General features: G+C 55.4%; 1 protein-coding gene across 1 annotated transcript in view; it reads left to right on the top strand.

Moving 5' to 3' along the window:
• slc9a6a (solute carrier family 9 member A6a) overlaps window positions 1–12504 on the top strand; it is a 93417-nt gene that overhangs the window by 29410 nt on the left and 51503 nt on the right. The window contains exons 2-4 of the mRNA XM_086002369.1: window positions 7654–7853; window positions 9349–9426; window positions 9755–9831. Of these exons, the coding sequence (XP_085858495.1) occupies window positions 7654–7853; window positions 9349–9426; window positions 9755–9831 (355 nt within the window). The remainder of the gene's footprint in view (window positions 1–7653; window positions 7854–9348; window positions 9427–9754; window positions 9832–12504) is intronic.

Below are 12504 nucleotides of genomic sequence, written 5' to 3'. Positions count from 1 at the left end.
CAGTCCCGTTCACCCATCACCCCCGTGCTCACTGCCCCGTGTCCTAACTCACACCCAGTCCCGTTCACCCATCACCCCCTGTGCTCACTGCCCCGTGTCCTAACTCACACCCAGTCCCGTTCACCCATCACCCCGTGCTCACTGCCCCATGTCCTAACTCACACCCAGTCCCGTTCACCCATCATCCCCTGTGCTCACTGCCCCGTGTCCTAACTCACACCCAGTCCCGTTCACCCATCACCCCCTGTGCTCACTGCCCTGTGTCCTAACTCACACCCAGTCCCGTTCACCCCTCACCCCCTGTGCTCACTGCCCCGTGTCCTAACTCACACCCAGTCCCGTTCACCCATCACCCCCTGTGCTCGCTGCCCCGTGTCCTAACTCACACCCAGTCCCGTTCACCCATCACCCCCTGTGCTCGCTGCCCCGTGTCCTAACTCACACCCAGTCCCGTTCACCCATCACCCCTTGTGCTCACTGCCCCGTGTCCTAACTCACACCCAGTCCCGTTCACCCATCATCCCCTGTGCTCACTGCCCTGTGTCCTAACTCACACCCAGTCCCGTTCACCCCTCACCCCCTGTGCTCACTGCCCCGTGTCCTAACTCACACCCAGTCCCGTTCACCCATCACCCCCTGTGCTCGCTGCCCCGTGTCCTAACTCACACCCAGTCCCGTTCACCCATCACCCCCTGTGCTCACTGCCCCGTGCTCACTGCCCCGTGTCCTAACTCGCACCCAGTCCCGTTCACCCATCACCCCCCCTGTGCTCACTGCCCCGTGTCCCAACTCACATCGAGTCCCGTTCACCCATCACCCCTGTGCTCGCTGCCCCGTGTCCTAACTCACACCCAGTCCCGTTCACCCATCACCCCTGTGCTCGCTGACCTATATTGGCTCCCGGTCCGGCAACGCCTCGAATTTTAAAATTCTCATCCTTGTTTTTAAATCCCTCCATGGCCTCGCCCCTCCCTATCTCTGTAACCTCCTCCAGCCCTACAACCCCCCCGAGATCTCTGCGCTCCTCCAATTCTGGCCTCTTAGTGTCCCCGATTTTAATCTCTCCACCATTGGCGGCCGTGCCTTTAGCTGCCGAGGCCCTAAGCTCTGGAATTCCCTCCCTAAACCTCTCCGCCTCTCCTCCTTTAAGACGCACCTTAAAACCTACCTCTTTGACCAAGCCTTAAGAACATAAGAACATAAGAAATAGGAGCCAGGAGTAGGCCAATCGGCCCCTCGAGCCTGCTCCGCCATTCAATAAGATCATGGCTGATCTGATCCTAACCGCCAATCTACTATCACAGAACCATCTCCTGAATCTAACAGAATTCGACACACGAAATAGGAGCAGGATCAGGCTACACGGCCCCTGGGCCCGCTCCACTACCCACAGGGCCATGACCGATCCGAACCTAGACTCATGTCCAAATTCCTGCCCGCTCCCTGTAACCCTTAATTCCCTTTACTTCTCGGAAACTGTCTATTTCTGTTTTAAATTTATGTAATGATGTAGCTTCTACAGCTTTTTGGGGCAGCATATTCCATGGACCTACCACCCTCTGAGTGAAGTAGTTCCTCCTCATCTCAGTTTTGAAAGAGCAGCCCCTTATTCTAAGACTATGCCCCCTAGTTCTAGTTTCACCCATCATCGGGAACATCCTCCCCGCATCCACCCGATCCAACCCCTTCACAATCTTATATGTTTCAATAAGATCGCCTCTCATTCTTCTGAACTCCAATGAGTAGAGTCCCAATCTACCCAACCTCTCCTCATATGTCCATCTCCTCATCCCCGGGATTAACCGAGTGAACCTTCTTTGTACTGACTCGAGAGCAAGTATGTCCTTTCTTAAGTATGGACACCAAAACTGTACGCAGTATTCCAGGTGCGGTCTCGCCAATACCTTGTACAACTGGAGCAATACCTCCCTATTTTTATATTCTATCCCCCTAGCAATGAAAGCCAACATTCCATTGGCCTTCTTAATCACTTGCTGCACCTGCATACTAACCTTTTGAGTTTCGTGCACCAGGACCCCCAGATCCCTTTGTACTTCAGTACTTTCCAGTTTCTTGCCATTAAGATAATAACTTGCTCTATGATTTTTCCTGCCAAAGTGCATAACCTCACACTTACCAGTATTGTATTCCATCTGCCAAATCTCTGCCCACTTACTTAGCCTGTCTATGTCCCCTTGCAGGTTTTTTATGCCCTCCTCACTCACGACTTTCCCTCCCATCTTAGTATCATCTGCAAACTTTGATATGTTACACTCGGTCCCCTCCTCCAAATCGTTAATATAGATTGTAAAGAGTTGGGGACCCAGCACTGACCCCTGCGGAACACCACTAGTTACTGATTGCCAGTCTGAGAATGAACCATTTATCCCAACTCTCTGCCTTCTGTTAGATAGCCAATCCCCTATCCATGCCAGAATATTACTCCCAATCCCATGATTTTTTATCTTAAGCAATAATCTTCTGTGTGGCACCTTGTCAAATGCCTTTTGGAAGTCTAAATACACTACGTCCACTGGTTCCCCTTTATCCACCCTATATGTTACTTCCTCAAAGAACTCCAGCAAATTTGTCAAACATGACTTCCCCTTCATAAAACCATGCTGACTTTGTCCAAGTAAATTATGATTATCCAAATGTCCTGTTACTGTCTCCTTAATAATGGACTCCAAAATTTTACCTACCACAGATGTTAGGCTAACCGGTCTATAGTTTCCCCAGCCTTCTGTCTACTGCCCTTTTTAAATAGGGTGTTACATTAGCAGTTTTCCAGTCTGCCGGGACCTTTGCCGAGTCCAGGGAGTTTTGGAAAATTATTACCAATGCATTCACAATCCCTACCGCTACTTCCCTCAAGACCCTAGGATGTAAGCCATCAGGTCCAGGTGATTTATCCGCCTTGAGTCCCATTATTTTACCGAGTACCACGTCCTTAGTGATTTTGATCGTGTTTAGCTCCTCCCCCCCTTTAGCCCCCTGTTTGTCCAGTGTTGGGATATTCTTAGTGTCTTCTACTGTCCTAATATTTCCTTATGTGGCTCGGTGTCAAATCTTGTTTGATAATCGCTCCTTTGAAGGGCCTTGGAACGTGTTAAGTCTGTGTGTTCCAGTTGTATTAAGATTAATTACTGACACAGACTACAAGAATAAAGTTCAACAGGTCTTTACTAGTTGGAGGTCAGGACTATACTAAATACAATATCACTACACAGTACTTATATACCGGTGGTCACCACCGGTATTACGTATACAGCAGCCAGAGAAAGTAGTACATCTCTTAAGGTGGAACAGGCTTAAGTTCTCTTAAGGTGGAACCGGTTACATACACCACAGAACGTTTTACTGCGTTAAAGGCGCTGTATAAATACAAGTTGTTGTTGTTTATCTCGAGGGCTGTAGAATACAAAGGGAAGGAAGTTTTGCTTCAGTTGTGCAGAGACCTGGTCAGACCCCGTCTGGACACTGTGTTCAGTTCTGGGCCCCGCTCCTCAGACGAGGCTTGTGTTGCCACGAGCTGCTGTTACAGGGACACAGCGTCATCTTATTGGAGTAAGTTGTGTATTTTGTGGTGAAACGCTGGTCCTTATAAAACAACCTGTCATCTGAGGCCCACACACGAGCTCTCAGAAGCACCACCGCACACAGCTGTGTTTTGAAATACTGTTTTTGATCAGATTTTCCACTGAGCATTTTCCTCCTGTGTAGTCTTGCATTCTTTATTTTCCTCATTGGCCTTTCCATAAGAACATAAGAAATAGGAGCAGGAGTCTGCCTTTCGGCCCCTCGAGCCCGCTCCGCCACACGGCCCCTCGAGCCCGCTCCGCCACACGGCCCCTCGAGCCCGCTCCGCCACACGGCCCCTCGAGCCCGCTCCGCCGCACGGCCCCTCGAGCCCGCTCCGCCACACGGCCCCTCGAGCCCGCTCCGCCACACGGCCCCTCGAGCCCGCTCCGCCACACGGCCCCTCGAGCCCGCTCCGCCACACGGCCCCTCGAGCCCGCTCCGCCACACGGCCCCTCGAACCTGCTCCGCCATTCAATAAGATCATGGCTGATCATCCACCTCAACTCCACTTTCCCGCCTGATCCCCATACCACTTGATTCCCCGAGAGTCCAAAAACCTATCGATCTCAGTCTTGAATATACTCAAAGACTCAGCATTCACAGCCCTCTGGGGTAGAGAATTCCAAAGATTCACAACCCTTTGAGTGAAGAAATTCCTCATCTCGGTCTTAAATGACCAGCCGCTTATCCTGAGACTGTGCCCCCTAGTTCTCGACACTCCAGCCAGAGGAAACAGCCTCTCAGCATCTACCCTGTCAATCCCCCTCAAAATCTTGTATGTTTCAATGAGATCACCTCTCATTCTTCTAAACTCCAGAGAGTATCGGCCCATTCTACACAATCTCTCCTCATAGGACAACCCTCTCGTCCCAGGAATCAATCTAGTGAACCTTCGTCGCACCGCCTCCAAGGCAAGTATATCCTTCCTTGGGTACGGAGACGGGTTCAATTGACAAATTTCGCCACCATTAATCTCAGTCCATCTGCCGCTCCCATCCTTTGCCCATCAGCGTCGAGCTCAAGCACCTGGATAATTTCACCCTATTATTTATTTGAATTATTTTTCCAATACCAGCATTAGTGAGGCATTGTAAGAGATTGGTGGAAACATATATATTGAGCCTTTTACGCAGCACGGGTTCCATATCCCTGGATACTCTTACCCAACAAAACTCTCTCAATCTCCATCTTGAAGTCTGCAATTGATCCCCAGGATCTGCAGCTTTTTGGGGGGGAGAGTTCCAGATTTCCACCACCCTTTGTGTGAAGAAGTGTTTCCTGACATCACCCCTGAACGGCCTGGCTCTAATTTTAAGCTGATGCCCCCTTGTTCTGGACTCCCCCCACCAGAGGAAATAGTTTCTCTGCATCTGAATCCCTTTCTCATTTTGAACACTTGAATCAGATCACCCCTCACCTCCTAAACCCGCATTGAGTTCATTTTCCACTCTCCCTCTACTACTGCCCCCGACTAATGCACTGGTTACAGTTATTCATTTCACAGATGGGGCATCTGCTCAGACTTCTGATTTGTTACTGTCCCTTCCCTCTGCGTTCTTGGAATATTTTTATTTCATGAAATGAGCAGAAGGCAGAACTGCTGGCCACAGGACCTGAAGCAGCGCGGAGGGACCCGAGGAGTGAGCCGCTTATTCCATTGTGTTGCACCTGGTTTGTGCAGGAACTTGGTGTCGAGTTTGATTTCTATTCCCGTTAATCGTGTATTGAAAGCACCGTGGATAAACTGAGTCCATTTGCAGGAACAGTTCAGTTGGCAGCAAAGGGCTGTAATAAACTTCTGAAACCAGTTGAACAAAACCGAGATCCTGAGCATGTGCAGGACACTTGTTGACTAGGCAATCCATAATTAATAATTGTTCAGAGTCTGAGTGCCCCGGTTTTGATGGGTTGTAACTGAATATTAAAGGGGCTTCATTCACTCCGCTTCAGGTGTCAGCTGTGGCTCCGCGGGTAGCTCTCTCACCTGAGTCCGAGGTCGTGGGCTCAAACGGAGAGAGCTGGCACTTGCACAACGCCGTTTACATTCCCAGCATGGGAAATAAATGCTGGCCTTGCCCACATCGCGAGAATGAATTAATAATAAGTTGGGCTGAAGGGCCTCTCCTGCCCGAACCTGTCACCGTGCAGCCACTGGTGCGATGAGATCACCTCCCATGGAGGGGGTGTAAATCAGAACATAGATTGAACGAGCTCGGGAGTTGAGGCAATGCCAGGACTTTACCCTTAGTCGAGATGCATTTAACCTGTACTTTATCACCTGGTACTTAAATACAAATACCGCCCCATCAGTCTACTCTCAATCATCAGCAAAGTGATGGAAGGTGTCATCGACAGTGCTATCAAGCGGCACTTACTCACCAATAACCTGCTCACTGATGCCCAGTTTGGGTTCCGCCAGGACCACTCGGCTCCCGACCTCATTACAGCCTTGGTCCAAACATGGACAAAGGAGCTGAATTCCAGGGGTGAGGTGAGAGTGACTGCCCTTGACATCAAGGTAGCATTTGACCGAGTGTGGCATCAAGGAGCCCTCGTAAAACTGAAGTCAGTGGAAATCGGGGAAAACTCTCCACTGGCTGGAGTCATACCCAGCACAAAGGCAGATGGTTGTGGTGGTTGAAGATCAATCGTCACAGCCCCAGGACATCGCTGCAGGAGTTCCTCAGGGCAGTGTCCTCAGCCCAACCATCTTCAGCTGCTTCATCAATGACCTTCCCTCCAACATAAGGTCAGAAGTGGGGATGTTCGCTGATGACTGCACAGTGTTCAGTGCCATTCGCAATTCCTCTGATAAGTGGCAAGTACCATTCGCACCACACAAGTGCCAGGCAATGACCATCTCCAACAAGAGTCTAATCACATTTAATTAAAAAAAAAAAAATCATTCTTGTGATGTGGGCGTCACTGGCAAGGCCGGCATTTATTGCCCATCCCTAGTTGCCCCTGAGAAGGTGGTGGTGAGCCGCCGCCTTGAACCGCTGCAGTCCGTGTGGTGAAGGTGCTCCCACAGTGCTGTTAGGTAGGGAGTTCCAGGATGTTGACCCAGCGACGATGAAGGATCGGCGATATATTCCCAAGTCAGGGTGGTGTGTGACTTGGAGGGGAACTTGGAGGTGGTGGTGTTCGTGCGCCTGCTGCCCTTTGTCCTTCTAGGTGGTAGAGGTCGCGGATTTGGGAGGTGCTGCCGAAGAAGCTTTGGCGAGTTGCTGCAGTGCATCTTGTAGATGGTACACACTGCAGCCACGGTGCGCCGGTGGTGGAGGGAGTGAATGTTTAAGGTGGTAGATGGGGTGCCAATCAAAAAGGCTGCTTTGTCCTGGATGGTGTCGAGCTTCTCGAGTGTTGTTGGAGCGGCTCTCATCCAGGCAAGTGGAGCGTATTGGAATGGTAGCATAGTGTTATTGGACTAGTAATGCAGAGGCCTGCACTAATCTATAAATCTGGAATAAAAAGCTAGTGTCAGTAAAAGTGACCATGAAACTAGTGGATTGTTGTGAAAACCCACCTGGTTCACTAATGTCCCCCGGTCTGGCCCCCTGCAGTTCAAGGCGGCGGCTCACCACCACCAGCACTTCAAGGGCAACTAGAGATGGGCAATAAATGCTGGCCTTGCCAGCGACGCTCACATTCCAGGAACAAACAAATAAATAAAAAAAAATTTAAATTCCATCACACTCCTGACTTGTGCCTTGCATCTGCACTCATCCAAGCAAGGCTCGTGGTGTTGAAGGGAATGGCAATATGGTTCTCTGTAAACTTTCATGCCAATAAAGCATTTGAATTGGAATGAGGAGGACACATGGATAGAGGGATGGAGGCGACAGGAAGCCATGTCACGAGAAATGGGTGTTGCTGTGATTGGTGGGATGTGGGGGGGGGTGGGCCCAGGGAGCAGTGCTGGAATCTCTCGATTATAATCATCCTGGACAATGACATGGAGAAATGAAGTTGAGCTTTGCTGCTAAATTAGCGGCTGTGAGGAAGATTGTGGAGATTCTCTGGTTCCGACAGCCCTCCCTGTTCTAACTTGGATCTTTGTCTGTTTTCTAGGCCTGCTTGTGGGAGTTGTTCTCCGATACGGGATCCATGTTCCCACAGATGCCAGTAACGTGACCTTGAGCTGTGACCTGGAGAACAGTCCCGCTACTTTATTAATTAATGTCAGTGGGAAGTTTTATGAATATACTCTGAAAAGTGAAATAAGCCCCAAGGACATTAATAATGTGGAAGATAATGAGATGCTGCGAAAGGTAAAGTAATCGCACGAGGGGTCTGATCTCAGCTGACTGATCCCTGGAGAATCTCGGGGGAGGGGGAGTGGGGGAGGTGGGGGGATGGAGTGAGGGGGAGGGGTTGGGATGGAGGTGGGGCGATGGAGGTGGGGGTTGTGAGGAAGAGGAGTGGGGGAAAGGGGCGGGGATGGGGTGAGGGAGAGGGGGGATGGGATGTAGGTGGGATGGAGTGAGGGTGAGGGAGGGGGGATGGGGTGAGGGAGGGGGAGGATGAGGGGGGTGGGGGGGAGGATGGGGGGAGGATGGGGAGTGAGGGGGGGGAGGATGGAGGGGGAGGATGGGGAGTGAGGGGGGGAGGATGGATGGGGAGTGGGGGGGAGGATGGGGAGTGGGGGGAGGATGGGGAGTGAGGGGGGAGGATGGGGAGTGAGGGGGGAGGATGGGGAGTGAGGGGGGAGGATGGGGAGTGAGGGGGGAGGATGGAGGGGGAGAGGGGGAGGATGGGGAGTGAGGGGGGGATGGGGAGTGAGGGGGGGAGGATGGATGGGGAGTGAGGGGGGGAGGGGGAGGATGGAGGGGGAGGATGGGGGCGAGGGGGGAGGATGGGGGCGAGGGGGGAGGATGGGGGGAGGATGGGGGGCGAGGGGGGAGGATGGGGTGAGGGGGGGAGGATGGAGAGTGAGGGGGGAGGATGGGGTGAGGGGGAGGATGGAGGGTGAGGGGGGGAGGATGGGGGGAGGGAGGATGGGGGGAGGGGGAGGATGGTGGTGAGGGGGGAGGATGGGGGGAGGGGGGAGGGAGGGAGTGAGCGGGAGGATGGGGGAGTGAGGGAGATGGAGGGGGAGGATGGGGAGTGAGGGGGAGGATGGGGAGTGAGATGGAGGGGGAGGATGGGGGGAGGGGGAGGATGGTGGTGAGGGGGGAGGATGGGGGGAGGGGGGGAGGGAGGGAGTGAGCGGGAGGATGGGGGAGTGAGGGAGATGGAGGGGGAGGATGGGGAGTGAGGGGGAGGATGGGGAGTGAGATGGAGGGGGAGGATGGGGGTGAGGGGGAGGATGGGGGGTGAGGGGGAGGATGGGGGGAGAGGGGGAGGGAGATGGAGGGGGAGGATGGGGCGGGGGGGGAGTGGGGGGGAGGGTGAGGGGGGAGTCGGGGGGTGAGGGGGGGAGGATGGGGTGAGGGGGGAGGATGGGGGGAGGATGGAGAGTGAGGGGGGGAGGATGGGGGGTGAGATGGAGGGTGGGGGGAGGGAGGATGGGGGGAGGGAGGATGGGGGGAGGGGGAGGATGGGGGTGATGGGGGGAGGGAGGGAGTGAGCGGGAGGATGGGGGGTGAGGGAGATGGAGGGGGAGGATGGGGAGTGAGGGGGTGGGGGAGGATGGAGGGGGAGGATGGGGTGGGGGGAGGGTGAGGGGGGAGTCGGGGGGGGGGGTGAGGGGGGAGAGGGGGGGAGTCGGGGGGTAATGTGAGGTTTGCTCTCTGACTCTTTCATTCCCTCTGGTCGCAACTGCAGGTCACCTTTGACCCCGAGGTGTTCTTCAACATTCTGCTGCCGCCCATTATATTTTACGCCGGTTACAGTCTGAAGCGGGTGAGTGCGGGTAATTTTAATTCGCTGCTCGTTTTCAATGCAACCGATGTATTTTCTATATTTTATTTAAATGTGTATTAGAATAAATCTGCCTGGTTCTGTTTAATGTTCTCCACCAACGATGACATTAACTCTCAGTCCGAGCTCCCGGCCCCGCTGTCCTGAGCGGGAGCGCTGGCCTTTACGGAATTAGTCATCGGCGGGAGTGTTGGGTATATTTTTTTCTCGTTGATCCGAATATTCCGGGGTTGGGCCGAGGATTTAATCGCTGGACCGGGAGCTTTGCTTTGACTCTGTGTGTTGGGAGATTAATTACTTGTATTTTCAGCGACATTTCTTCCGGAACCTGGGCTCGATCTTGGCGTACGCTTTCATCGGGACAGTCATTTCCTGCCTCGTGATCGGGTGAGTGTTAACCACACCAACTGAATTATCGGCTCTCGATGGCCAGTAGACCCGCGGCTGAAACTTTCCTCAACATGTGCAGAGTGAGAGCGTCAAGAGTTTCAATGTGGTTTCTGTTCATTCGAAGGTGTTCACCAATGGGGAGCAGGGATTGCACAGATCCCGTGTCGAGTGAGAGAATAATTAAACAACATCAGTGGATTTATTCCAATTTTGCTTTTGAAATATCTGACACTGTTTCATTAAATTGAATAAAGAAAAATAAAGACCTAGTATTTCTCCAGCTCCTTTCACTTCCTCAGGAGGCGCTTTACCGCCAATGAAGTATTTCTGAAGTGTGGGAAAGGCGGCAGCCGATTTGCGCACAGCAAGCTCCCACAAACAGCAAGTTAATCAGTTGATCGAGGGATAAATATTGTCCAGGACACCGGGGAGAACTCGCCTCCTCCTCTTCCAATAGTGGCTGTGCGATTTTTCACGTCCACCTCAGAGAGCAGATGGGGCTTCGGTTTAACGTCTCATCCGAAAGACGGCCCCTCCGACAGTGCGGCACTCCCCCAGTACTGCCCCTCCAACGGTGCGGCGCTCCCTCAGTACTGCCCCTCCGACAGTGCGGCGCTCCCTCAGTACTGCCCCTCCGACAGTGCGGCGCTCCCTCAGTACTGCCCCTCCGACAGTGCGGCGCTCCCTCAGTACTGCCCCTCCGACAGTGCGGCGCTCCCTCAGTACTGCCCCTCCGACAGTGCGGCGCTCCCTCAGTACTGCCCCTCCGACAGTGCGGCGCTCCCTCAGTACTGCCCCTCCGACAGTGCGGCGCTCCCTCAGTACTGCCCCTCCGACAGTGCGGCGCTCCCTCAGTACTGCCCCTCCGACAGTGCGGCGCTCCCTCAGTACTGCCCCTCCGACAGTGCGGCGCTCCCTCAGTACTGCCCCTCCGACAGTGCGGCGCTCCCTCAGTACTGACCCTCCGACAGTGCGGCGCTCCCTCCGACAGTGCGGCGCTCCCTCCGACAGTGCGGCGCTCCCTCAGCACTGCCCCTCCGACAGTGCGGCGCTCCCTCAGTACTGCAACCTGGATTATGTGCTCAAATCTCTGGAGTGGGCCTCGAACCGTGGACCTTCGGGCTCCTAGGCAAGAGGGTGTGCCGCTCCCTGAGCCTGGGTTGACAATTAAGAATCCTGGTTTTGAGGTGTGAGCAGGAGAGTGGGATCAGTCCGGGTGGCTCATGTAGAGAAACACCAGCAAAGACTTGATGGGCCGAATGGCCTGTGTGTATGCTGGAAGTTGAGTGATGGCTGTGCAGCATTTTTCAATGTGCTTGACAGAGCCAGAGACTAAAGAGATTCATTGATTTTGCTTTGCAATGATTTCGGTCGATCTCATTGTGCCAGTGTGAAATGGAAAAGCATCACAGCATTGAAAATCATTTCACACAGTACTGGAGCATTGTCTCATCTCTAACCTGCCTCACCTTTTATACCAAATGCCTGAGGGTCTCGGTGCAACCTCTGGGGGGAGGGGGCTGACTGCGAGGGCGATGTGTGGGCCAGGGCCTGGCTCTAGTGCTGGGGCGGGGCTGGGCCTGACTCTCGGGGCGTTACAGCAGGCCCCAGGCCCCGGGGAGTTACAGCAGGCCCCAGGCCCCGGGGAGTTACAGCAGGCCCCAGGCCCCTGGCCCCGGGGAGTTACAGCAGGCCCCAGGCCCCTGGCCCCGGGGAGTTACAGCAGGACCCAGGCCCCGGGCCCCGGGGAGTTACAGCAGGACCCAGGCCCCGGGCCCCGGGGAGTTACAGCAGGCCGCTGGCCCCGGGGAGTTACAGCAGGCCCCGGGCCCCGAGGAGTTACTGCAGGCCCCGGGCCCCGGGGAGTTACAGCAGGCCCCGGGGAGTTACAGCAGGCCCCAGGCCCCGAGGAGTTACAGCAGGCCCCGGGCCCCGGGGAGTTACAGCAGGCCCCGGGCCCCGGGGAGTTACAGCAGGCCCCGGGCCCCGGGGAGTTACAGCAGGCCCCAGGCCCCGGGGAGTTACAGCAGGCCCCAGGCCCCGGGGAGTTACAGCAGGCCCCGGGCCCCGGGGAGTTACAGCAGGCCCCAGGCCCCGGGCCCCGGGGAGTTACAGCAGGCCCCTGGCCCCGGGGAGTTACAGCAGGCCCCAGGCCCCGGGGAGTTACAGCAGGCCCCAGGCCCCTGGCCCCGGGGAGTTACAGCAGGCCCCGGGGAGTTACAGCAGGCCCCGAGGAGTTACTCCGGGCCCCGGGGAGTTACAGCAGGCCCCGGGCCCCGAGGAGTTACTGCAGGCCCCGGGCCCCGAGGAGTTACAGCAGGCCCCGGGGAGTTACAGCAGGCCCCGGGCCCCGAGGAGTTACTGCAGGCCCCGGGCCCCGGGGAGTTACAGCAGGCCCCGGGCCCCGGGGAGTTACAGCAGGCCCCGGGCCCCGGGGAGTTACTGCAGGCCCCGGGCCCCGGGGAGTTACAGCAGGCCCCGGGGAGTTACAGCAGGCCCCGGGCCCCGAGGAGTTACAGCAGGCCCCGGGCCCCGAGGAGTTACTGCAGGCCCCGGGCCCCGGGGAGTTACAGCAGGCCCCAGGCCCCGGGGAGTTACAGCAGGCCCCGGGCCCCGGGGAGTTACAGCAGGCCCCAGGCCCCGGGCCCCGGAGAGTTACAGCAGGCCCCT

Source organism: Somniosus microcephalus, chromosome 1, assembly GCF_052327205.1.
Source record: "Somniosus microcephalus isolate GS21.2 chromosome 1, FLI_Smic_1.0, whole genome shotgun sequence".
Taxonomy (NCBI): domain Eukaryota; kingdom Metazoa; phylum Chordata; class Chondrichthyes; order Squaliformes; family Somniosidae; genus Somniosus; species Somniosus microcephalus.
Note: the sequence above shows the minus strand (reverse complement) of the source record. Positions and strands in the feature narration are given on the sequence as shown.